The sequence below is a fragment of the Notolepis coatsorum genome, assembly GCF_963971535.1.
Source record: "Notolepis coatsorum genome assembly, chromosome: 20".
Classification (NCBI taxonomy): Eukaryota; Metazoa; Chordata; class Actinopteri; order Aulopiformes; family Paralepididae; genus Notolepis; species Notolepis coatsorum.
Window position 1 is genome coordinate 39,446,321 of NC_140184.1, and position 23,577 is coordinate 39,469,897.

At 46.4% G+C, this 23,577-nt stretch overlaps 2 protein-coding genes across 3 annotated transcripts in view; one reads left to right on the forward strand and one right to left on the reverse strand.

The window, feature by feature from the left end:
* The window catches only part of trpm5 (transient receptor potential cation channel, subfamily M, member 5), a gene marked incomplete at both ends in the record, with an annotated part of 52,057 nt that extends 43,870 nt beyond the window's left edge, over positions 1 to 8,187 (forward strand). The window contains 3 exons of the mRNA XM_084337105.1: positions 1,472 to 1,544; positions 7,709 to 7,799; positions 8,036 to 8,187. Coding sequence (XP_084193231.1) covers positions 1,472 to 1,544; positions 7,709 to 7,799; positions 8,036 to 8,187 — 316 coding nt within the window. The remainder of the gene's footprint in view (positions 1 to 1,471; positions 1,545 to 7,708; positions 7,800 to 8,035) is intronic.
* Positions 8,188 to 11,083: 2,896 nt separating this feature from the next.
* traf6 (TNF receptor-associated factor 6) overlaps positions 11,084 to 23,577 on the reverse strand; it is a 31,770-nt gene continuing 19,276 nt past the window's right edge. Inside the window, exons 8-10 of one of the 2 annotated variants that reach the window (XR_014620828.1) lie at positions 17,267 to 17,596; positions 12,328 to 16,165; positions 11,084 to 12,183 (exon numbers count right to left, since the gene is read on the reverse strand). Coding sequence is in view for 1 of the 2 variants with exons in the window: in XM_084337484.1 (XP_084193610.1) it covers positions 15,587 to 16,165; positions 17,267 to 17,596 (909 nt within the window). In the remaining variant the exon portion in view is untranslated. Of the gene's footprint in view, positions 16,166 to 17,266; positions 17,597 to 23,577 lie in introns of both variants that reach the window. The other variant, XM_084337484.1, reaches the window with a different exon arrangement.

Sequence of the window (23,577 nt, forward strand, 5' to 3'; positions counted from 1 at the left end):
CCTGAAAGGTTTCACCCCAACCAGCACAGCAAGGAACTGCAGTTGAGAGGCATGCAGCGGCGTGCTCCCAATACGAAAACCGGTGGAGGATTTTAGAATGATCACCATCTTCCAGACACTCCAGTGACGAAGACAATATCGCCGTATTTTCTCGAAAATAGTGAGAGAGAAAATAAAGATATGATGTCTTGTTCTTCCTTTCCTCGTAAACATTGTCAGCCAATATTTTTCTCCACGTCAAGTGGGCATATGAGCAACACGTTGCTTGTGATGAAATTTGAGAAGGAGATGAGTGTGTGGCACCACCCCTGCTTATGTAGGTAAGCAGATGGGGGTGTGGCCAGATGAATGCTGGCATTTAAAGGTACATTTTGAAATGTATTCAGTATATATATGCTGAAGCGAGATATATACAATGAGACGCTGAGCGGGAGCTAGTGTGATACAGAACTGGAATATGTTGTGCCTTTACACATATGTTGGATTATGTAATTGGTTTGTCATGACAAACAAATAAAAAAATCGCGATTTACCCGCTGGCTACAACAACACACAGTGACACACTGCGCTCCTCAGAGGCAGGAGTAAGCTCCCCCTTAAGCTCCAGGAGAGAGGGGAGAGGCTGAAAACCTGCAGTTCTTGCCCGACTGATGGGAGCCGAATCCCCGCTGTCTCTGGCTTGCTCCAGCGGACACCAGAGCTCAGCCCGCGGCGAGAATGTGCTGCAGCGAGCGGCATCGCCTCTGAGGAGGTGGCTACAACATCAACACACAGTGACTACATGCAGTCACTGTGTGTTGTTGTAGCCAGCGGGTAAATCGCGATTTTTTTATTTGTTTGTCATGACAAACCAATTACACAATCCAACATATGTGTAAAGGCACAACATATTCCAGTTAACGGTATATTTCTTTAATGATTTGTTACGGCGTAGTCGTTCTATATGAATTGAAAATGGGGGACCCTGATGTAAACAAGACAAACGTCTTTCTCAGGTCTGCATCCCCTTAACAATTGTGTGTATTGAGCCGTACTGTATTGTACACATTCTGCAATCTGTTAAATAAAGTTTTCATTCATTCATTCATTCATTCAGTCAATACTTCCATGCGTATAAATTGAGGAAGCGAGCGAGTCCGCGGCCGCTCGTTCTGCCGCGCGCGGCAGCGGCAGAGCGGTGGATAGGGGGGCGGGTCATGTGGGGGTCGCGGCCAATCAGAGGAACCCGGAAACCGAATTCCGTTGCGGAAAGGATACACGCGTCCCGAATTGGTAAACATTTTTGCCCTCTTGGGCAGAGGTGTTTCAAGAGGCTGTGACGTACAGGTGTAGAGACAGCTCTGGGTACGAGTGTCAGTTGTATCGTATATTCTGGCAGTGGCAGACAACTTGAGCTCAAATTATCAGTACTTTTGATAAAAAAATAACTAAAAGAAACAGTGCTTTGACGGAGATTTGTTTTCTGACAAAGGGTCCAGAACTTGTTAAGGATTGTTGGTGGGTTCAAGGATCAAGAAAAACGCCTGACTTCCATGGAAGCTCAGGTAACATCAGATGTTTCAACAGCACCACTAGAATGTTGCCATGTTTAAAGGGGAATGCCACCCATTTTAGGAATTCACATAATTATGTTTGAGTCAATATTTGTGAATATGTGAACAGTGTTGGGGTAGTTACTCAAAAAGTATTAAATATGAATATTACCTCTATTAACAGCAATAAGATACTTTACATATTACTAGGGATGTCCCGATCACATTTTTTTGCTCCCGATCCGATCCCGATCATGTGATTTTGAGTATCTACCGATACCGATCGTTCCCGATCCGATCCAAACCATTTCTTTTTTAAAAACAAAAAAAAAATTGTTTCCCCCCTCCCTCCCATTTCTCACATTACATTCACCCTGTATGTTGACGTTATCCAGGTGAAAAGTTAACGATAGGTTATAACCTAGTTATATAAGTACTGGCTGAGCGTCCCGCTCTTAAGCCTATCGAGATATACCTCATCTCATGTACCTACTGTACTTATACAACGAACAAAACCAATACACCCACACTTGCCGGGTCCCGCCCCTACGGAGGCGTAGCCTATAAGATAGCAGGCGCGGTCCCCAATACACCCTTCCTCGCCAAAATCTCGTTCCCAGTCAAAAGATCCCTCAAGGGGACTCAGGGCCGCTTAAGAGCGGGATGCTCAGCCAGTACTCATATAACTAGGTTATATACATAACCTATCGTTATATTATCGTACTTGGATTATCGCGTCCCGCTCTTAAGCCTATCGAGATATGGGGTAAGAGCGGACATGAGGCCTGACAAATGTACCCCCTGAGGACCCGAAAGCCCACATCAAGGGGTTTGGGGAGTCCTGTCACCCCATCCTCCCTAACGAAGGGGGGGGGGGGCGCAGTCAACTCCACCGGAGTGCGAACAAGGAGGAACTAGAACCCCTTGAACACACAGCACAGGCGGAACCACGTGTGACTTAACACACTGTGGCCCATACCCATACACTCCTGCTACCCTACCAAGGACGGGAAGCAGGAAAGGCCACAGACCCCAGAACCGCCTGGGAGACAGAACCCCTGGTCATGTCCATGAGGTAAAACCTTACAAAGGGGCCCGGGGAGGACCATGAAGCTGCAGCACAGATGTCCCCCACCGAAGCCCCACCCAGGAGAGCGGCAGAGGCAGCCACCCCACGAGTGGAGTACGCCCTGACGCCCCCAGGGGGATCCTGCCCAGCCAACGTGTAGCAGAGAGCAATGCCCTCGCACAACCAATGGGACAGGCGCTGTTTCGACAGTGCCTTACCCGCACGAGAACCACCGTGACAGACAAAAAGCTGGTCGGTAACCCTGATGTCCTGAGTACGGCTGAGGTAAATTCCCAAAGCGCGGACCGGACATGACAGGTGAAGGCCCGCATCCAACTCACTAGTGTGAGGAGGCGGACGAAACGCCTGAACCACAATATCCCGGGAGCGGAAGGAACTCCGGATATTCTTAGGCATGAAAGCAGGATTAGGTCGCAGAGTGGCACCGCAATCGGCCCGAAAAGACAGGCACTCTGGACGTACCGAAAGAGCACAGAGCTCACCCACGCGTTTAGCAGAGGTGACAGCCAGCAGGAACGCGGTCTTGAAGGAGAGCTGTCCCAACGGCGCCTGCTCGAGCGGCTCAAACGGGGCCAAGGACAACCGGCCGAGGACCAATTGAAGATCCCAAGTCGGAGCCAAAGAGCGTTGCACCGGCTTAACGCGTCGAGCGCCAAGCAGGAAACGCTTCACAAGAGGGTGGCTGAACAAGACAGTCCCCTCAAACCCCTCATGATAGGAGGATATAGCTGCTGCATATACCCTAACCGTCGAAGCCGACAGTCTATCAAGGAGAGACTGGAGATAACTCAGGACAGCATCCAGGGGGCAGGAGACTGGGTCCCGGCCCCCGCCTTACACCACTCTTGGAACATACGCCATCTGCCCGCGTAAAGCGCGACAGTGGAGGGAGCAAGTGCATTCCGGATGGTATCAACCACAGAAGGGTCCATCCTCTCCAGACTCACCCTCCCACCAGCCACACCAGCAGGCATTGGCTCAACACCGGGTACTGGAACAGAGACCCGTTGTGCTGTGAGAGGGCCGTCGCCGACCAAGGAATAACCCAAGGAGGAGCGACCAGAAGCTGGATCAAGACCGGGAACCACACTGCCGTGCCCCGGTCCGGCGCGACCAGGATCACCGTCCTGCACTCCCTCTGTATCCGCTCCAACAGCTGACCCAACAGATGTACAGGAGGAAAGGCGTACAGAAGACCGGGCGGCCATGGAAAGATCGAGAAGGCATCCACCCCCAAGGGGGGATGATCCGCTCGACTGACCGAGAACCACAAGGGGCACTTGTGAGAGTGTCGGCACGCAAACAGATCTACCGAGGCCTCCCCGAACCGATCCCAGATCTGTCTGACTATGTCAGGCGGAGTTCCCACTCGTCGTGACGAGGACCGCCCCGAGACATCATATCCGCGCCCATATTCCCTGCACCAGGAATGTGGAGCGCCCTCAGACTGCGCAGCCTGTGAGATGCCCATAGCCAAAGTTCGACCGCCGCCCGGTGCAGGTGGATGGACCGAGTCCCACCCTGCCTGTTGATATACGCCGCTGCCGTCACACTGTCTGTCCTGACCAAAACGTGCTCGCCTACCACCAGGTGGCCGAACCGTTTGAGGACCAGAAGGACCGCCTTCAATTCCAACACATTGATGTGCGGGGTAGATGGACCGGCATGAACCGCCGGCCAGCTGCCCCCCACTGCGTGGGTCCGACACGTCCCTCCCCAACCCGTGAGAGAGGCGTCGGTGAAGACCGCGACGTGTGAGCGCCTGCTGCCCATGGGGACCCCAATGGTGAGGATACCCAGCCTCTTCCAATGGGCGAGATCTCCCCATATCGACAAAGGAACCGTCAACCGTTTCCATTTGTCCCTCACCGGATCTATTCTCATAGAGAAAAACCACCTCTGTATCCTCCTCATGAAGAGAAGGCCAAGAGGAACCACCGTGTGAGCAGATGCCATCATACCGAGCAGACGCATCACTTGCAGCGCCGTGACCGTCCCTCCCAGACGGAAACCGTGCGTGCGACTGATAAGACACCCGGTGCTGCTCCGAGAGGGTTACAATCATGGGCCTCGACCTCAGCGTCAAGCCCAAGTACTCCACCTGTTGACTGGGAAGAGGCGTACTCTTCTTCCAGTTCACAGCAAAACCCAGCCTGGTGAGGAATTCCACCACCAGCCTGGTATGAGACCTGGCATACGATTGAACGCGGACAGATCCAGTATAGGTCTGACCCCCCCTGTTTTCTTGGGCACCAGAAAATAACGGGAGTAGACGCCTGACATCGCGTCCTCTCTCGGAACCACGACGACGGCCTGCTTCGCCAACAGAGATTGGATCTCGTCGGCCAGGGCTGTCACTGCTTCTGACCCTGACAATAGGGTCGGCACCAAACCTGAGAACGGAGGGTGGGGTTGTGCGAACTGTAACACAAGCCCCTCCCTCAACGTTCTCTCTATCCACTCCTCCAAATGGCATTCTTGTCGCCATATGTGAAAATAATCCCACAGCGCACCCGCCGTCAACTGACGCTGGGCCGCAAGAAATAGTAGATAGTTGGCCCGGTCCCTCCCGCTGTGCGACGCACCCAAGGGGGGACCCCGACAGAAAGGGCCGGTTTGATACGGGAGAAGCTGTCATCAAACTGGTTGACACACCTCCACCCTTGAACACCCCTCTAGCACACGCTGAGGAGTCGTTCCGCAGCTAGACACGCAAGGCATGAGGACCCCATGGGCTCCTACACGCCGAAGCCCTGCAGTGATATTGCTACCACCCAAATCACACTCGCCTCTGCTTCGCAGACCACTGCCGCTCTCACGGGAGTGGGAGGCATCAGCGCGATACCCCGCCTGGCGAAGGCGAGGCCGGGGTAACCCTTGCTGTGCATTCAACAGAAGAGGCCTCGAGTCCCCCTGCTGACCACTGTAGCTAGTGGCAGCCATAACACCAGGCTCACCCATCACACAATGTGTGGTGCAGGAGCCACGCGACAGCACAACATTCTCATGGACAGACCCAGGCTCAGCCATCAACTGGGTGTCAGCCCCTGTTCCCATGAGAAGTGAAGAATGGGGCCGCATGCGCTTCAAAGAAGGTTTGCGGCCCGCAGCCAAAGGAGAACGATCAGAGCCCCGCTTCCGTGGGTAACAGAGAGAGGATTGAACAGGGAGCGGGCTGCTTGCGGCAAAGTGACGACGGCTTGTTTTATCCAAACCGAATTCACCCAAAATGGCTGATCCCTCGGCCGCCAAGGCTGTCAGCCTTGTGGAACCCCGTTGACTCTCCGCCCAGGGCACCACCGGCGGGGGAAACATAGCCGCCTGTCGAGGATCTCGCCACAGTTGTTGACGAGACCGTGCTCCCACCTCTGGCTGCACAGCGTGAGGCGATGTAGAACCCAGATCAACAACCGCCTGCGCCTCCACAGAATGACCAAAAAGCCTTTCCGTGGAAAAAGGAGTCATGAGGAGAGAAAACCTATCCTCTTCCCCAAGAGGAGAGTGCTCCAACCAAACATGCCGAACAACAAACGTTGACAGCATCCTAATCCTCCCCGCAGTTATAGCTTGCGACTGAGTCAAGATCTCTATAACACCACAAACATGCAACATGTTTATAATGTCGGCTGGACCCATAGCCCTACTACCCGACGCCAATGTGGATAGGAAACTAGCCAGCTGAGCCATAACACTGGCCGCCGCTACAAACCATCCTGCAGCAGTATACCACTCATCCGTCCATACTGCCACCCTCCGAGCCGATGCGGTCTCAAGCATCGGCCGGGTGGGACATCGCTCATCCCCGCCGGGGCACAGGATCAAAGCTACCTGGCTATGTAGCCACGGTACACCCGGCCTGCACCCAGTTGTTAGTTCGTTTACCCGTAAAAAAGGTAAATAGGACTCAGCGAAATCCCCCACATTAGCAACCGACTGACCTTCATCAATGAAGCGGGTAAGAGGAGGGAAAAGCGGAATTGTCCCGCGGCGGGGATCATTAGAACAACGACCCATTTCAGCGTCAACATTAGCATTAGCAGTAGTAGCATTAGTAGCATTAGCGTTAGCAGCGTGCTCCAGGATTGCCAGGAAAACGTCCACTGCAGTGGAACGTTCACCAAGCCACCCCGGCCCTGGCGCCGAAACATACTCCACAGCATTACCAATACCAACATTGATGCCTAATGACACAGGACTCACCGTTGTACAAGCCGGCCCGATAGCCAAACCATGTACGCTGCCCCTTGATCTGCTGTCGTCAGATGAGGAAACATCAACATAGGCCCGTCGTGTCGCTGAAACATGCCTCGAAGATGCCAGGGGTAAGCAAACCTCCGGTAAGCTTTCAACATTACGTAATTTCTCTAATCTTTTCATAACACTAGTTACATAAGGTGCATTGCATCCGCTATGCTGGGAACGAAAATAGAGGAAGGGTGTATTGGGGACTGTGCCTGCTATCTTATAGGCTACGCCTCCGTAGGGGCGGGACCCGGCAGGTGTGGGTGTATTGGTTTTGTTCGTTGTGTAAGTACAGTAGGTACATGAGATGAGGTATATCTCGATAGGCTTAAGAGCGGGACGTGATAAGCCAAGTACGATAATATAACTTCATTCAAGCGAGGCATTGCAACCGGAGTAATCTAAAAACTCTGCCTCCAACCTGCTGCTTCATCAGAGCAATGGCGCCATCGTCAGTAAAAATCAGGTGACTGCAAGTTCTGCAACTAGTGGATGTCCCTCATCCTTGACATAAATCATTTGATGTATAATTAAATCAAAGGAAATGCGTTTGTTTTGGCAAAATTCTTCTGCTCTGTGTGACAATAAATAAATTAATGATGATATGCAATTTAAAACCAAAACTAAGGCCTCAGTATGAGTTTAAGACGTGAACATGGTCATGTTTGTTGAATTAAATCTTCTGAAAATCACGTGATCGGCCCCCGATCCCGATCACGTGATCGGAACATCCCTACTTATTACACATTGGGGGAAAAGTAATACACCAATATTATGCCAATAAAGAGGGAATAATCACAATATGTATTTTTAATCTATAAAAAAATAACCCGTTTTCATTCAGCTGAAATACTGTGGAGAGGTGTTGTCTTGGATGGCGGAGTGCTTCGCCAAGAGCACACTCAAATGTGAGAGAGATGCTCCCAGGGCTCCAGGTAAGTCATGGACTTCGACTTTCCAGTGACTTCGGGTTCCTGAGAAATGCTTTATAAATACAATGAATTATTATTAGGAGTCACTGGTGCCATGCACAGACCTTTTCAAGGGTTAAGAAGCTTGATCTTCTGATATGTTTAAAAACAATGACGACAATGCTCAATGAAAACTAAATACCATGCAATTAATAGTATATCTCACTTATTCAACATTGTAAAGATAATATTAAATCGTGTCTCTTTGACAGGTACCAAGGCGAGCAGCTCCAAGGAACAACCTCCTAGTCAACCAAGTACTGACAGTGAAGTGAGACCAGAAGGGACAGATGCTGAAGCAGGTCCCTCAGGATATGGAGCGAACAAAAGATTCCCTTACATTGATGAATAAAAGCAACAGTGGTTTATCATCATCAGGCAAAGGGGCCATGATGTCAAAGATTTCCTGAATGTACAGCAAGCTCGAAACATAATTTGGACAGTGACACGTCGCTTGATGTTTTGGCTCATATACTCTCATTACTCTTTCGTTTCTTGTCATGTGTCTGTGTTGGTGTTGTTTACTGGGAAAAAAGAAAAGAAAATGCATACACTGTATTGCTGCAACAATTACCAATGTGTTTTTACACAAATGGCTCAATAAAGGAATCTGAATCTGAATGACTTAGGATGTGAAAGGAGGTTATTCAGTCATATTGGGATGAAGACTTAAAATAACTACAGCCTTTTTATACACAGCACCCACACGTGAAGGTTTTATACACAGACAGATGAAGGTTATATATTCACAAGTAGTCCTTTTTAGTATTTTAGTAGCTTTGTTTGCAGGTACGGAGTACAGTATAATGGATGATTAAGTCAGATTAATTAAACAACCAGCTGCACTAAATTAAATAATATTTAGGAAAACAAATACAATTCATGGAAAACACTTGCTCTCATGTTAAATGGATCCAATCACATCATGTAGCCTACATTACAAACTGCTGTACAATAAAGAAAAGAAAAGCTGAGAAGTGCATTTGATACCTTGCAATTCATATCTTCTGTGATCTACCACACTGAATGTAAAAATATAAAGTAATGAGTTAAACATACTGCCAGCTTTGCTGGTGTCGTTGGTCCAACAAAGTATACTGGCGGAGGAATCAGTTGTGGTGTGTAGTTTTCCATCAGTTCCGTAGGGTCCTCATGGATGGAGGATGAAGTTAGAGGATGCAACTGAAGCCAACGTCGCAGAAGGAAGTATGCTCACACACGTTCTGAGACTTCCGCTAGAAAAGGTCTGCCATATTGACTGTGGGCTCCCATTATAAAGCCCATGGTGTGTCTCTATGACCTCATCATGTACCTTTGGGAAACTAGAAGAGAGCTGGGGGGAGGCGCCTGGGGGGGGTTGGTCTTCAGCCAATCCCCACGTCCTCTTCCGATACAATAGTTTGTTGACAGCTGCACCCAATCACGTGCCAATTAGTCAATAATGTCAAAATGTTCTGGTCACAGCTGTGCAGTTCCTAGTTGCGTCTCAGTTATGCAGTAATCCATGGCATATACAGTAAATGATTTATGTTACTCCAATGGTATTTATAATCCATGGGGGGTATATTCCACAGTCTTAGGTGTAGAGCCACATGAATAGGTGTATGTTAACACTTTGATCGCCATGGTTAAATTCATAATTTACCATCCCTAGCCAGCTCTATTTGTCTATGGAGAAGTTCCCCTTCTTTGCAGGGCTATAACTTTTTAAATTCTATTGCTAAATTGACATTATTATGGCCCATTCAATGTCCTATATCCATTGTTCAGGGTGTAGCAACGTTATACTTTTTCATTCACATATTCATACTAAAATATGGTCTAAAGTATAAGTATGTTTTTATCGTTTTCTGCAGCTTTCTCCAGAACTTTATTTATAGCCCCAAATGCATTATATTGATGATCAAATACAGTTTGGTAGCGATCGGTGCCAGATAAAAAATGTCAACTGGAGGTACTTCTAGAAGTTACTACGTATCATCTGATGTTGACCGGATGGGCGGGGGTTGTTTATAATTCCGTGGGCAACGTTATATCATTCACCTAGTGTGGGTCATATGATCATCAGAGCAGTTTATATGGAACACGTTAGAAAATAACGCTGGATCTTACCGTATCTTCCTCGCGCCGTTGGACGATCAGCTTGGAGTAGACAGTTTTCGATTATGGGATGTTGATCTAGATGAACCATTTCCAGGTTGTATAATACTATATACGTCCAAATAACGTTGTTTATTGAGTTAGGGCAAGCGATTGATTATCCAGTGTGTCGAGATGGGGTCCGGCTAACGATCGCGAGTGCCCGGACGAAATATGAATGAGCACTTCCTGTTTGGCGTGTCACTTCCTGTTGGCCGATCTGCCGATCGGCCACCAGATGGCGTTCTTGAACCGTTAGAGAGTTGAGTGGAGATCAGCAGTATATCTCAGGTCCCCGGAGGAGAAATATGATTTCGATCACAGATTTTTGAAATATTGATATCAAAGACGTGTTACGGCGTCTTCGGCAGAATGAGCATGGCGGGCAATGACGAGTTACGGCGTTTCCGGCGATTAAAGTGTTAAAAGGACAGTTTTAATTAATGTTTATGTTAGGGATGGGGATTGTATAGGGAGCCCTTCCTGTCAGCCTGTATATTTTCCCCAACGGAGTTTCACTTCCGTGTTCGATTTGCGCAATCTGATTGGCCACTGACGTTTCGCTCAGCACCAATCGCGTTACTCCTAAAAAACTGCTTGGCGACTCTTTCGAAGTCGCTCTCTTTCGAAGTTGGTTAAGGTTAGGGTTAGTTGGTTAAGGTTAGGGTAACAGCCTGCTGGCGCGATTGTTAGGAGTAACGCTGAAAAAAACATCAGTGGCCAATCAGATCGCGCAAACCGAATGCGGAAGTGAAACTCCGTTGGGGAAAATATACACGCTTCCTGTCAACCTGTGATACTATAGTACCAGGAACAGCATGGATTGCCATATGCTACCGATCACCATCATTGGTAAGTAAGAAATAGGGCTAGGGTTAAAAAATAATAATAATCATAAAAATCTGAACTATCCCTATAAGGTTTACAGTGATGGATTATCTAGCTTGAGTAATTTACACATCTGTGGAAGTTGATCATATTATAAAACAAATGGCAGCAAATGGCTTCTGAGGGCAGGAAAACAAACCCGATATCTGTAAATGTACTGACTGAGTAATGTAAAGGGGCAACCAAGACAATCAAACAAAGAATAAACAAACAAAAATACCTGCATGTATTATCCTTTAACAACAAACAACCTTATCAAAAGATAAAAACAGCAGTAGTAGTGTCGTTCACGGTCCAACATTGTGAAATAAGTAAAAGGGTAACGCACACCAATCTTGGAGAGTTGCTGACCATGATAAAAGTGCAATAATGTGAAGGAAGGTTTTTCATAGCCTAATAGCCAAAAATAACCCATCCAAGCCAATGTTTCGACACAACAGTTGTCTTCAGGGCTGGATCTGTCATGTCATCGGACACATAAACAGGCTGGTGGATGAAAGCATCCTACCGAGACCCAACTGCAAACCATGGATGAACTCAAACATCCATATCAAACTAAGAGAATGATATCAAAATGCAAAAAGGGACTATAAGAGCAAGCTGGATGAGGATTTAAGTAACATGAAACAGCAATAGAAAACTAGAGTAGCAGTAGGCAGAGTTATCTTTGATCTACTACTCAATTGTTGGGGAACACCCCGTAGGCCTACACCTATAATGAAAATTCAAGTCCTTTTTCCTTCTCTTCCTTTTTTCCCATCTATCTATTTTTTTACATGTATGTGGGGACGAGTAGGGATGGATATTGGATGTATACTATGGATGGATAGGTTTACTAGTCCAGGATCATAACATCTATACTGGTACTTACTCTTTTGATGCAGTTATGTCTTTGTATGGGTGATGGGTAAGAAAATAATCTACTCGTGTACATTTGTGTGTATGTATGTATACATGTATGTATGGATACGTGTAACTATGTATATGTGTGTAGTGTACATATACTACACCTAAATGTAGAGTGACTTCATTGACACAATAAAGTAAAAAAAACTGGGTCCCAGTATGGAGGAGAGGACTCCAACATGAGGTGTATGTGGCAGGGGCTAAGGGCCGCCCTTCACCAACTACAAGGGGAGCTCAGCTGGGGTCACTACATCAGAGGTTTGGAGAACCTTCAAAAGGGTGAAACCACGGACGGGGTCCCACCCATGTGTTTTGAATTCCTGCGCAGACGAGCTGGCTCCTGTGTTCATGAACATCACTGTAGCAGTAGTCTGTCATCCCAGTGTGCTTCAAGGGACAACCATTGTGCCGTTACCTTCCATCGGGGGACCCTGATGGAAACAAGACAAACGTCTTTCTCAGGTCTGCATCCCCTTAACAATTGTATGTATTGAGCCGTACTGTATTGTACCCATTCTGCAATCTGTTAAATAAAGTTTTCATTCATTCATTCATTCACCTAAAAAGACAAAGGTAACTATGTGGCTTTAACTGTCTGTGGACGACGCCATAGCAGTGACACTGCACACTGTCCTGGAACACCTACAGTTTTCTGCATTATTAATTAAGGTGGAACTTTTCATATTATTTTATGCTGTGGGAGTGAGTGGACAGTAAACATGCCAGTGTACTTAAAGATAAATAGTCCATCTTTAAATCTGAAACGTTGACGGGTTATTTTTGCGTCAAGGCTATGAGTGTGCGACAACCTCCTTTCACATTAGTCCACAGTCCAACATAAGATTAAAACATTGTGACGATACAAGAAAATAAAAGAAATCAAGATGAGCATTAAGGCTAAAAAAGGCAGCATTAAGGCTAAAAAAGGCAGCATAAGAGAGTTCTACAGTAGCACCATTTTAGTAGCATGTCTTTCGAATCTAAATCCATGCAACCTTAACAAACAAAAGGAAAAAAAGCTTGTGCAACTTGATACATTTCCATTTTTTCTTTTTAAATTATTATTATTAAGATCATGCTTAATTTCTTCCCTGTGCACCTTTGGAAAAACTGACTGACTAGAGTATATTTTAAAATCAAAACCATGACCTTGCCTTAATAATGTTTACACTTGAATCTTTTTTACATAACTTTAGGCACTTGAAAATGCCTTGTACATTTATAAAAGAAACAAAACAAAAAAACAAGACAAATGTGCATTGTACTTGTTAAAGATCTACAGTGATGACAGAGGAAAACACACAGCTCTATTACAGTAATTCAAAGTGCAGATCATCCTTTTTGAAGATACCCAAGGTCTACACCGAAATATTAGTAACTGGAGTAATGAGTAGTGATACAAATAACACAGTGAACACTTATATTGAATAGTATTCCCATTTAAAGGTTGGGTAGGCACATTTGTTTATAACAATTCTGCAAACAAAATCTGAATTGTTTGGCCTGCCAAGTGGTGTTCCTGGGGTTGCATTGGAAAACGAACACTACCATCATGTTCCTCGTCTTAAGTACACACCGTGAGGAATTACCAGCTCATCAGATGCCAGGAAATAATTGTATTAATTGTACTATTATATTTTTTTTGTATCTAGCTTGAAGCTGCCCGTGTCTGTAGGAAACCACTGGGCTTTAAAGTGGTTTCCTTTAAATGTGCAGTTTCTTCCCCTTCGGATGTATATATTTAATTTTTTTATGATCTCGTTTTCTTACACAGTACTGTATATTTGTATGTCATAAATGTCTTGATGAATTAAAAATGGAGGACCCTTATGTAAACAAGACGAAAGTCTTTTTCTGGTCTTCATCCCCTTAGCAGTTGTTAGTATTGAGCTGTACTGTATTGTACCAATTCTGCAATATGTTAATAAAGTTTTCAATCAATCAAAAGGTGATTCAGAGCTTGCTCCATTTCAGCTGGACATGTAAGCTCACTCCTGCTCTCCAAAGTGTAAGAATACAGTGCCCTACAGAATTACAACATCCCTTGTAAATACATCTTGAAACAAATGCAAAAAGACAACCACCCCTTATTTTTAGAAGTAGGGATGAAACCAATAATACATTTATGCTGGTAACCAATATTTACCGATATCGATATGATGTGGTCTGTATAAAAACAAGTTCCAACAGTAATCCAATTTTGTACATATTTGAAAGTGATAAGACATGAAAACATTCTGGAAAATATTCTGTCTTTATTTCTGTTTCTGCAATGTATTTCAATGCTGTTGTGCATGTTTTAAGTATCCAAACAAAACCTGCATGGCAAGAGAAACACCATAAAACCTGTGCAGCCAGACAAGATAAACAATCATTGGTTGTTCACATCTGTCCTGTTCTGCTCCTTGGACTGATACCGATAAATAAAAGAAAACACTATCATCAGCTAATATGCATCTGCCCAGTTTTGCTCATCAAAAAATAAATCACCCATATATCGGACATCCCTATTTAGAATATTAGTTATTCAGACTAAATTGGATAAGGAATACAACTGAAAATGTAGGCACATTAAAATGTTATATAATTTCATACTATGACATACCGTAATTTTCGGACTATAAGGGGCACCAGAGTATAAGCCGCAGCAGCTAAATTGAATGATGTGTACATATATAAGCCGCACTGGACTATAAACCGCAGGTGTTTTAATGTTTAATTACCATATGTAAGGATTCGTGCACAGAGGGGATTGTCGGGAAAGAGATGGCTGTTTGAGTACGGTACTGGTCCTTGACTGTTCCTATATCCAGCCCTGGTTTCTGTGAGTTACTGGTCCTTGACTGTTCCTATATCCAGCCCTGGTTTCTGGGAGTTACTTGTCCTTGACTGTTCCTATATCCAGCCCTGGTTTCTGGGAGTTACTTGTCCTTGACTGTTCCTATATCCAGCCCTGGTTTCTGTGAGTTACTTGTCCTTGACTGTTCCTATATCCAGCCCTGGTTTCTGTGAGTTACTTGTCCTTGACTGTTCCTATATCCAGCCCTGGTTTCTGGGAGTTACTTGTCCTTGACTGTTCCTATATCCAGCCCTGGTTTCTGGGAGTTACTTGTCCTTGACTCGCTTGGAGGTCCCCTAGTGGCCGTTAGCTGTAAAAATCCATAGATTAGCTGCACCGTTATATAAGCCGCAGGGTCGAAAAATGGGGGAAAAGGCGCTGCTTATAGTCCGAAAATTTGTCTTGCACAGAAATATTCAGTCTTGGTAGTTAGGCATTTAGATGTTTATGAGCAAGTTATCTGATGATGTTTGAAGACTGTTCAATTTGGTAGCAGATTTACCAAAAGTGTAGAATATAAAACGTAGGCATTGTAAATGAACATTGAGTAGATTTGAGAACATTTCAACAAAGACGCACAGAATGATTGGCTTACATCTTCATTTTAAAGAAATCATAAACTGACACGGAGGAAAACTTGAGCAATAAATACTATGTTGCATACTTTCTTACACAGTCCTTTTTTCTCTAAATTTCTGAGCCTTTGGAACCCTTTGAAACACAAATACCAAAATATCAGGAAATACCATATCACACACTTCCCCAGTATTGACATGGATACTATTTCATCCAAATATACTGTAGAGTATACCTGCCACAACGGGCACTAAGCCCCAGATTTGGCGTTCCTTGTCAAGTATGTTAATAATCACTTAATTTCTTTCCCATTTTCAAATGAAGTAGTACTTTTATAAGCAACTGCACATTTAGAAATACTTTAATTTATGTAGACATAGTCCCCTTACATTGAGGCCTCAGGTCATCTGGGCTGCACCCCTGTGCCTTCGCGGCGAAGAGCGCTGTCGAAGCGCGGTGTCACCTCACAACGTACCAGCAGAGTGTCATCTTTGACAAAGGCCCGCTGATGCCGCTGATGCAAGTGCAAAAAGGTGACATAGCCAAAGCCCTTGGGGTTGCGATGGATGGCGGGCTTCTGGAAAGCCTGCAAGTCTGGCTTTGTCTCCATCACTTCTACATGATCCTGGCCGTCAGGGCCCTGGTCCAGGATGGCCAGCCTGATGGTGCCTTGAAAGGGCCAACTCAACTGCCCGTCAAAAACGCCCTGCATGGTGTGGACGAAGAGGGAGATGAAGTTGGAGCAGCGTGGGGCGTTTGGGGACTGCAGGTGCAGGCGCAGGCAGAGCTTGTACCCCGGACGGCCCGTGTAGAAGCCTGGGCTGTGCTCGACCACCGACAGGCCTGCTTCCTGGTTGCGCAGGTGAGCAGAGAAGCCCTTGAGGCGCCAGATGTAGACGCCCTGACACTGCTGGGCCTCCAGCTCCTTCACCGTCTCCTCCAGCGAACACACCCTTTGCCGCAACTCTGCCAGATGACGTGTCTGTGGGATGAATGGGACAGGTTGGTTTCTTCTGAGTTTTGACAAAAAAAGAACAACAAGACCAAACACCTGGCAATGTGCCGACTAGTGGGACATATCGATTAGATGGGACATGTTAACACTTTGCCGCCCAACCACGTATAAATACGGGTTTCGAATCCATGCGTTGTGGACAGAATCACGTATAAAGCCGTGGCAAGTTGTTATTGCTTTTATATCATTTTAATAACCGGGTCAAGGTCGCAGATCTGCACTGCATATATTCCCTAGTCTGTGAAATCGAGAACGTGCAATACCGGCCAGATCCTCTTAGGGGCGCCATCGCTCCACTGCAGTATGCCCTGTGGGTGAATGGACCACTTTTTTTTTCTTCCTTTCAATAGAGTATTTTAGTACCCGGATCCTGAACCAGCATCATGTACTGTGGATTACGTTTCGAATCGCAGATGGAAAAAGGAATGGAATAAGGGGATTTATCATCAGCCAATGGACATATCGATCTACCAGATGCCGATCGATAACGGGGAAATGCTCGGGGGTATCCCACCGGCTTATGGTAAGATCTTTTTCACATAAATTACAGCCGGATCAGAGCTTGCTATGATACGCAACCAGCCGATCAGCGTATGTGGCTAGTTACACGACCACTGTTATTGGTAATCAATAATAATAAACGACGTCCCCCGCCCCCCCCCTTTGATGCATACATGTGTTGGGACATTACCGATGATATGCAGTTTGAGTTATTTCTTTAGCATATGTAAAACGGAAATGCCGTTGAATATAACGTTAGCAGCTATTAGCCCTATAACTAGCCTTCCAGAAAATATTTGAGACAAAATCCGCTATAATGCTTATATTCACGGCGCTATAAAATGACAACCTATTGATGAATTTTTTTTTCTTTACGCCATTTTGAAGGGACGGTTTATGAACTCAATTGACAATGAGAATGGACAGATAGCAATACTATAAAGTATAGATTTAGCTGTACAAAAAGACACAGGTCTGTTTACAAAAGCTGGTCCTCAACCACTATATTAGACGCATCCCAGCGGTCGCCAATGTGTTAATGGACTGAAACACCAGGATATGCTGTACCTGCGTTTCCTTGATGATGATGAGCTCGCGGAGCTGGTGGTCCTGCTTCACCAATCGTCCGTCCATCTCCCTGAGCCTCTGTACCTCCTCGCTGGGCTGACTGGGGGCAGTGCTGCTGTTGCAGCAGCTGGCTGTAGCTACTCTGGAACCTCCTGATACTGGTGCAGAGGCTCCTTGGTCATCAGAGGAAGGACAGCAGGACACCCCTGATGTCCAGAGAGGCTGGGGTGTGGTGCTCTTGAGGCTAAGGCCTTGCAGGAACTCGGCCATGAAGTGCATGTGCATCTGTGTGAATTCCTGCATGTGCTGAGCCAGATCATGACGCTGCATCTATGGAGGCACAAGATTGCTCTCTTTGACATAGAAGACACAGCCCTGATAGTACAGTTACACCCATTAGGACTGTCTACCTACCATCCGACCCCGGTGCCGACGGGGTTGATTTTGAGGTTGATTGCTGTTCTGTTATATGCCATGCTTTACATTTGCTGCCAATAAGACTTCAAAATTGCGAGAGTAACCCCCCTGCACAAAAAGGGCAGCAAACTGGACCCAGGCAACTACCGCCCTGTTTCTATTCTTACCTCCAGCTCCAAAGTCAAAATTTTTTATTTTTATACGAACAGGTCGAAAAGTACCCCACGGGAAAAAATCGAATCTACGAATTCCAATCTGGCTTCAGAACATCCCACTCCACTGACACATGCCTTCTCTATTTGAACGACCACATCAAACAAGAGGTGGACGCGGGCAAATACTGCGGTATGGTCATGCTGGACCTACAAAAGGCCTTCGACACTGTCAATCACTCCATTCTGATTGACAAGCTAAAAGCAATTGGTTTTGAAATTCTATCAGTGAGCTGGATGCAATCCTACCTGGAGGAGAGAGAACAGAACACTGCTCGCCGGACCTTGAACATTTGTCCATCCTTTGTCGCCCATTCCATCTCCCCCGGGAATTCACAGCCATAATAACAACTGCAGTTTACATTCCACCGCAAGCCGACACCGCCAGAGCTCCGGCTGACTGACCTACAGGACTATTTGAATCAACACCAAAACAAACATCCGGACGCGGCTATGATCGTAGCCGGTGACTTCAACAAGGCTAATTTGAAAAAAGTTATGCCAAACTTTTACCAACATATCAAATGCACAACTAGGGGGGGGGGATACGTTGGATCACTGCTACACCCCTTTCAAACAGGGTTATAAGGCAGTACCAGTGCCCCCGCTAGGTAAATCAGATCACAACGCCATATTTCTTCTGCCAAGCTACAAACAACGAGCCCGAGAGGCTGTTGTGTCACGAGAGGTGAAGCAGTGGTCCGAGAGCTCAGAGGCCACGCTACAGGACGCACTGGATGATGTCGACTGGGGGATGCTCCAATCAAGCTCCAGTGACGTCAGTGAATATGCATTGCTGATGTTGTTGTTAGCTTCATAGCAACATTAGCTGACGGTATTGTCCCCACAAAGGTGGTGCAGGTTTTCCCAAACCAGAAACCGTGGGTGGACAATTCCATCCGAGTGGCCCTGAATGCTCGTACCGCTGCTTACAACTTGGGCTGAGCATTGGGAAATATGGAAGAGTATAAGGTAGCAGCTTATATGCTACGCAAGGAGGTGCGGGCTGCTAAACGGCGATATGCGAACAAGATGGAGACACAGATGGCACAGAACGACACAAGAGGCTTATGGCGGGGAGTACGAACGATAACTGATTATAAAGTCAGCCCCCCCTCAATAGTGAGTGCCGATGCCTCTCGCAGATGAACTCAACTCCTTTTACGCCAGGTTTGGAGCGAGCAGTGGCGACGTTAGCTCACCGGCTAATGACGTCACTGACACGCCGGCTACCACGGGAGGAAGGGGCTCATCCACGGGGGGGGGGGGGGGGGGGGGGACGGACACACACACACTCTTATTGACGGAGCACAGCGTGAGATTAATGTTCATGGGTATAAATACTCGGAAAGCGGCTGGCCCAGATGGGATAACAGGACGAATACTTAAGTCCTGTGCAAACCAGCTGGCCCCAGTATTTACATCCATATTCAATATATCCCTGGCTGAGTCCGTGGTCCCTGCCTGCTTCAAAATGTCAACTATAATCCCTGTGCCAAAAAACTCCTCTCCAACAGGCCTCAACACATTGGGTGCCAATGACGAGCCACCATGCATTAAGTGCCAATGACGAGAAATCTCGTTATTTAATCATTATTTCTTTTATTCGCGATATCCATTCATTTTTCATTCATCCAGCCTCACGTTATCATTGGGACTGGCTCTGAGCTCGGAAAGGGCAAATACCGCCCCCTATCGTCTCCCGGATGGTATTGCACCCATTGGAATGGAGTCAATGGAAATGCATGAGAAATAAAAACTCCGGGCTCCACATTTTACTTCTGAGCCATGTAACCTGAGACTAGTGTTGTCAAAAATATTGATTTTTCGATGCATATCGATTCTGAATATTTAAAACAGTTTCAATACTAATTTCCCGCAATATCGATACTTTCTGCACTATCGATACCAGCTGGCGTTCTTGTGTGTCTTCTCTTCTCTTCGCTGCTGCGGCATTGCCCCTCCCCCTCCCCTCCCGGACCTGTGTCAACAACTCCTCAGCTCTCACTCGCTCCAAGTGCAGCTTGGAGCTCCTCGACAGCTCTTCTTTCAACATCACTGAATCATTAAACAAAATGACCCATTCAACGATTGACTTTAGTTTAATACATGAGGCGTTGTCTAATGTTGGCCTTCGAGGCGTTCGTTGCAGGCTTGCAGCTGTTGGCTGGCTGTTGGTTAGCTAACGTTAGCTATCTTTCTCAGTTGGCTAACATTAGCTACCTAGCTACTGGCTGGCTGCCTACCTTTTAATTCGCAATGGAATGGCTAGCTAACTAACTGTACATATCGATGTGATTGGCTGAGACCGTAATTTGTACAGTTGGCTGGATTGGGGGTGGCCAGCTGGCTAGCTGGCAGTTATGGTGCAGTAGCTGGCTAGATAGCTGGCTAATGTTGGCCAATATACAGTAGCTGTAACTGAATGATGCTAGCCTTATGTGGTCTTATGAGTTTCAGTTCATAGGAAAATACTTTGACTATAATGGTCAGAAGTAGATTAACTGTATATACTCTCTTTTAGAAACTCTGTCTCTTAAACAGTACTGTATATCTTGTATGTCATAAATGTCTGGATGTAACAGTACTGTTTATCTGTATGTCATATATGTTATGATTAATTGAAAATGGGGGACCCTGATGTAAACAAGACAAAAGTATTTCTCTGGTCTGCATCCCCTTAACACTTTCAGTGCCACCAGGGGGCGCACGACTTAGTGCCTGAATGCCACCATTGGCGCTAATGTTAACGTTAATATCGCCTAATCTATGTTTTAAATTATGGCTATGTGTCTAATCTGCCCGTCGCTTATCAAAGAATCATTTTCCAGTCAGTGTTGTCAAGGCAGATTGTGTTTTTATCGCTTCATTTCCGTTTGAGAGCATTTTGAAAAGCACCCGTTTTCAGGTGAAAAACAACCTATTCTATGATAATCGCCTTTTACTGGAATATTCCAGAACGTTGATATTTGTCGGCCTATTTATGAATCGTTTTCAAATAAACGCTAGATGATCAATAGTATACGTGCACGCACGCACGTACGTTCGAGCTGCGCGCTGATAATAGCTGCTTTCATTTCCTCATGGATTTTACAGTGAAACAGCTAGAGCACATATCACAAAAAAGCTTATATCTCCTCGAAAACGAGTCTGATTATCCTAACACTGATAACATAGATTCCTTACCCGACATCAGATGGTATCCAAATGGTCTATTCCAATTCCTGATCACCATTCGGAAAAATCGATAAGTATATTGATCCAACGTGTGTACAGTATAACCCATGCTCACCGCGGCTCAGAGGATCCAGAATGAACTCTGGTAACTCCGGCTGCATCAGTGGACTGGAAAATGTGGACTGGAATATTTTTTTTCCCCCATCCATTTTCATTGAGTCCATTCCAAAAGGGTGATTTACCATCTGGGAGACGATAGGGGGCGCTTTTTACACATCTGATCGCCGGCGGCCCCTGGATTTCCAACGGTAGGCTCGGGTGATGCAATATGATTTCAGATCGCAAAAAAAAAATCCGAGAAAAGCCGTGACGTGGCTTTCAACGTCACTATCGTAAACCCGAGATTAGCCGTGAGTGGCGCTCAAAGTGTTAAGAGTCAACATTGTATATTGCATAGTAGTGTATATAAGAACCAGTTTCTCAGGAACCTAGCATGTCTTTTTTTTTACCATGCATATCTTGTGTTTTATCCATTTTATTTTTTTCTATGCCTATTTCATTATTGTATTTTGCACAATCAATGCAGGCATGACCACCCGCATTTCACTGTATGCCCTGGTATGTATGTGACTAGGACCGTTACTGTTCCTAATATATGCAAATGTCATGTCGTCAGCTTGCGACTGCAACTTGTTCGCAGATGACTCAGCCCTGCTGGTCTCTGACAAGAACAAGTTACAGGTTGAAAAAACCCTCAGCTCAGAACTCGGCAGAATCTGCACCTGGCTCGCTGATAACAAATTAATCAACGAGGCCGCGGCATCGAGACCGCTCCAGGCGTTTACTCGTGACACCACCCTCTACACCGCCAGCACATCGGACAGGGCCTACAACAGGTGAAGGCCCTTCTCCGCCTGAAAAACTCCCGGAGGAGGAGGCTCTGTAAGGAGGTTCTCTCTCCGAAGAGGAGGCTCCGCTGGGGGGGGGGGGCAGAGGATGAGTCCCGTGCCCTTACACGCTGCCGCACCTCTCCACCAAGGCGGTCTGCATGCAAACGCACAGCTCCCGGTGGCCCACCTAACGGGCGTGAAACCTCCCCACCGATGTTTGATCTACCCCATCATTTCCCCACAGAGATGCACGCAAGCCCTCGAGCTAGCCTAGTGAGCTGGCGCTCGGTAGAGATAAAAAAAAAAAACGTCCCGGCAGACCGAATAAAATGCCGTTGGCCAGACCAGGGCGTGCTGGTCCCGAAGGCCGATTCAAATACACATAAACATGCCCGGGCCAGCGCTAATACCGGTCCCGTAAGACCAAGCGCTGATATGAACAGCGTGTAGGCTCGTAAAACCTGAGCACGGTGGGGGGCGAATTCTAACAAGAAAGAGCCCCCACAACGTTTCTCCCCCCTGTCTGGGTAGAACCAGGAAGGAACCGGTCCAAAAGGACGGTGACACAGGGTTTATATACAGCGCCTGGGGGAAAAAACCATAAGTCACAAATTCCACTCATACGAGAGGGGAATACGCCAGGTTTATCTCGGAGAGACCTCTTAACACATTGGGGACGAACAACGGATATAAACGTGTTTCTATTCCACCCATTGTGGACAGAAGCACGGCTATATCCGTGGCAAGTTGTTTTGGCTTTTATCCCATTTTAATAACCTATTCAAGGTCGCCGAGCTGCACTGCAGATGTACCCTACTCTTTGAATTCGCCAAAGTGCAATACCGGCCAGATCCTCTTAGGGGCGCTGTCGCGATAATGCAGTGTGCCCTGTGGCTGAACGGAGCATTATTTTTATTTTTTTTTACTTTCAATGGAGTTTTCAGTTAGCTGGATTCTGGATGTGCAGCCTGTAGCTTGGATTACGTTTTGGATCGCGGATTTCACTATGCAATAAGGGGATTTATCATCAGCCAATGGACATATCGATCTACCAGATGGCGATCGATAACGGGGAAATGCTCTGGGGGATCCAACCGGCTCATGGTAAGATCTTTTTCACGTAAATTACAGCCCAAGTCGGGCCTTGTTATGATACTGAAACAGGCGATCGGCCTATGTGGCTACTTAGACGAACACGGTTATTGGTAATCAATAAGAAACAACGTCCCCCGCGCCCCCCCCCCCCCCCCTTTCATGCATACATGCTTGAGGATCGTGCCGATCATATGCAGTTTGAGTTTTAACTGTAGCATCTGTATAACGGAAATGCCATTGGATATAACGTTAGTAGCTATTAGCCCTTTATCTCGCCTTCCAGGAAATATCCTAGCCGGAATCCCTTATAACGCTTATATGCACTGCGCTATAAAATGAGAACGTATTGATGAAAAAAAAAATTCTTTAAGCCATTTTGAAGGGACGGTTTATGCCTGGTCTCGATTGACAATGAGAATGGATGCTCTACAAACAGCCCCAAGTCCGTTTACATTTGCTGGTCCTCTTTGAGTGATATTAGACACATCCCAATGGCCCCGAATGTGTTAAAAGACAACGC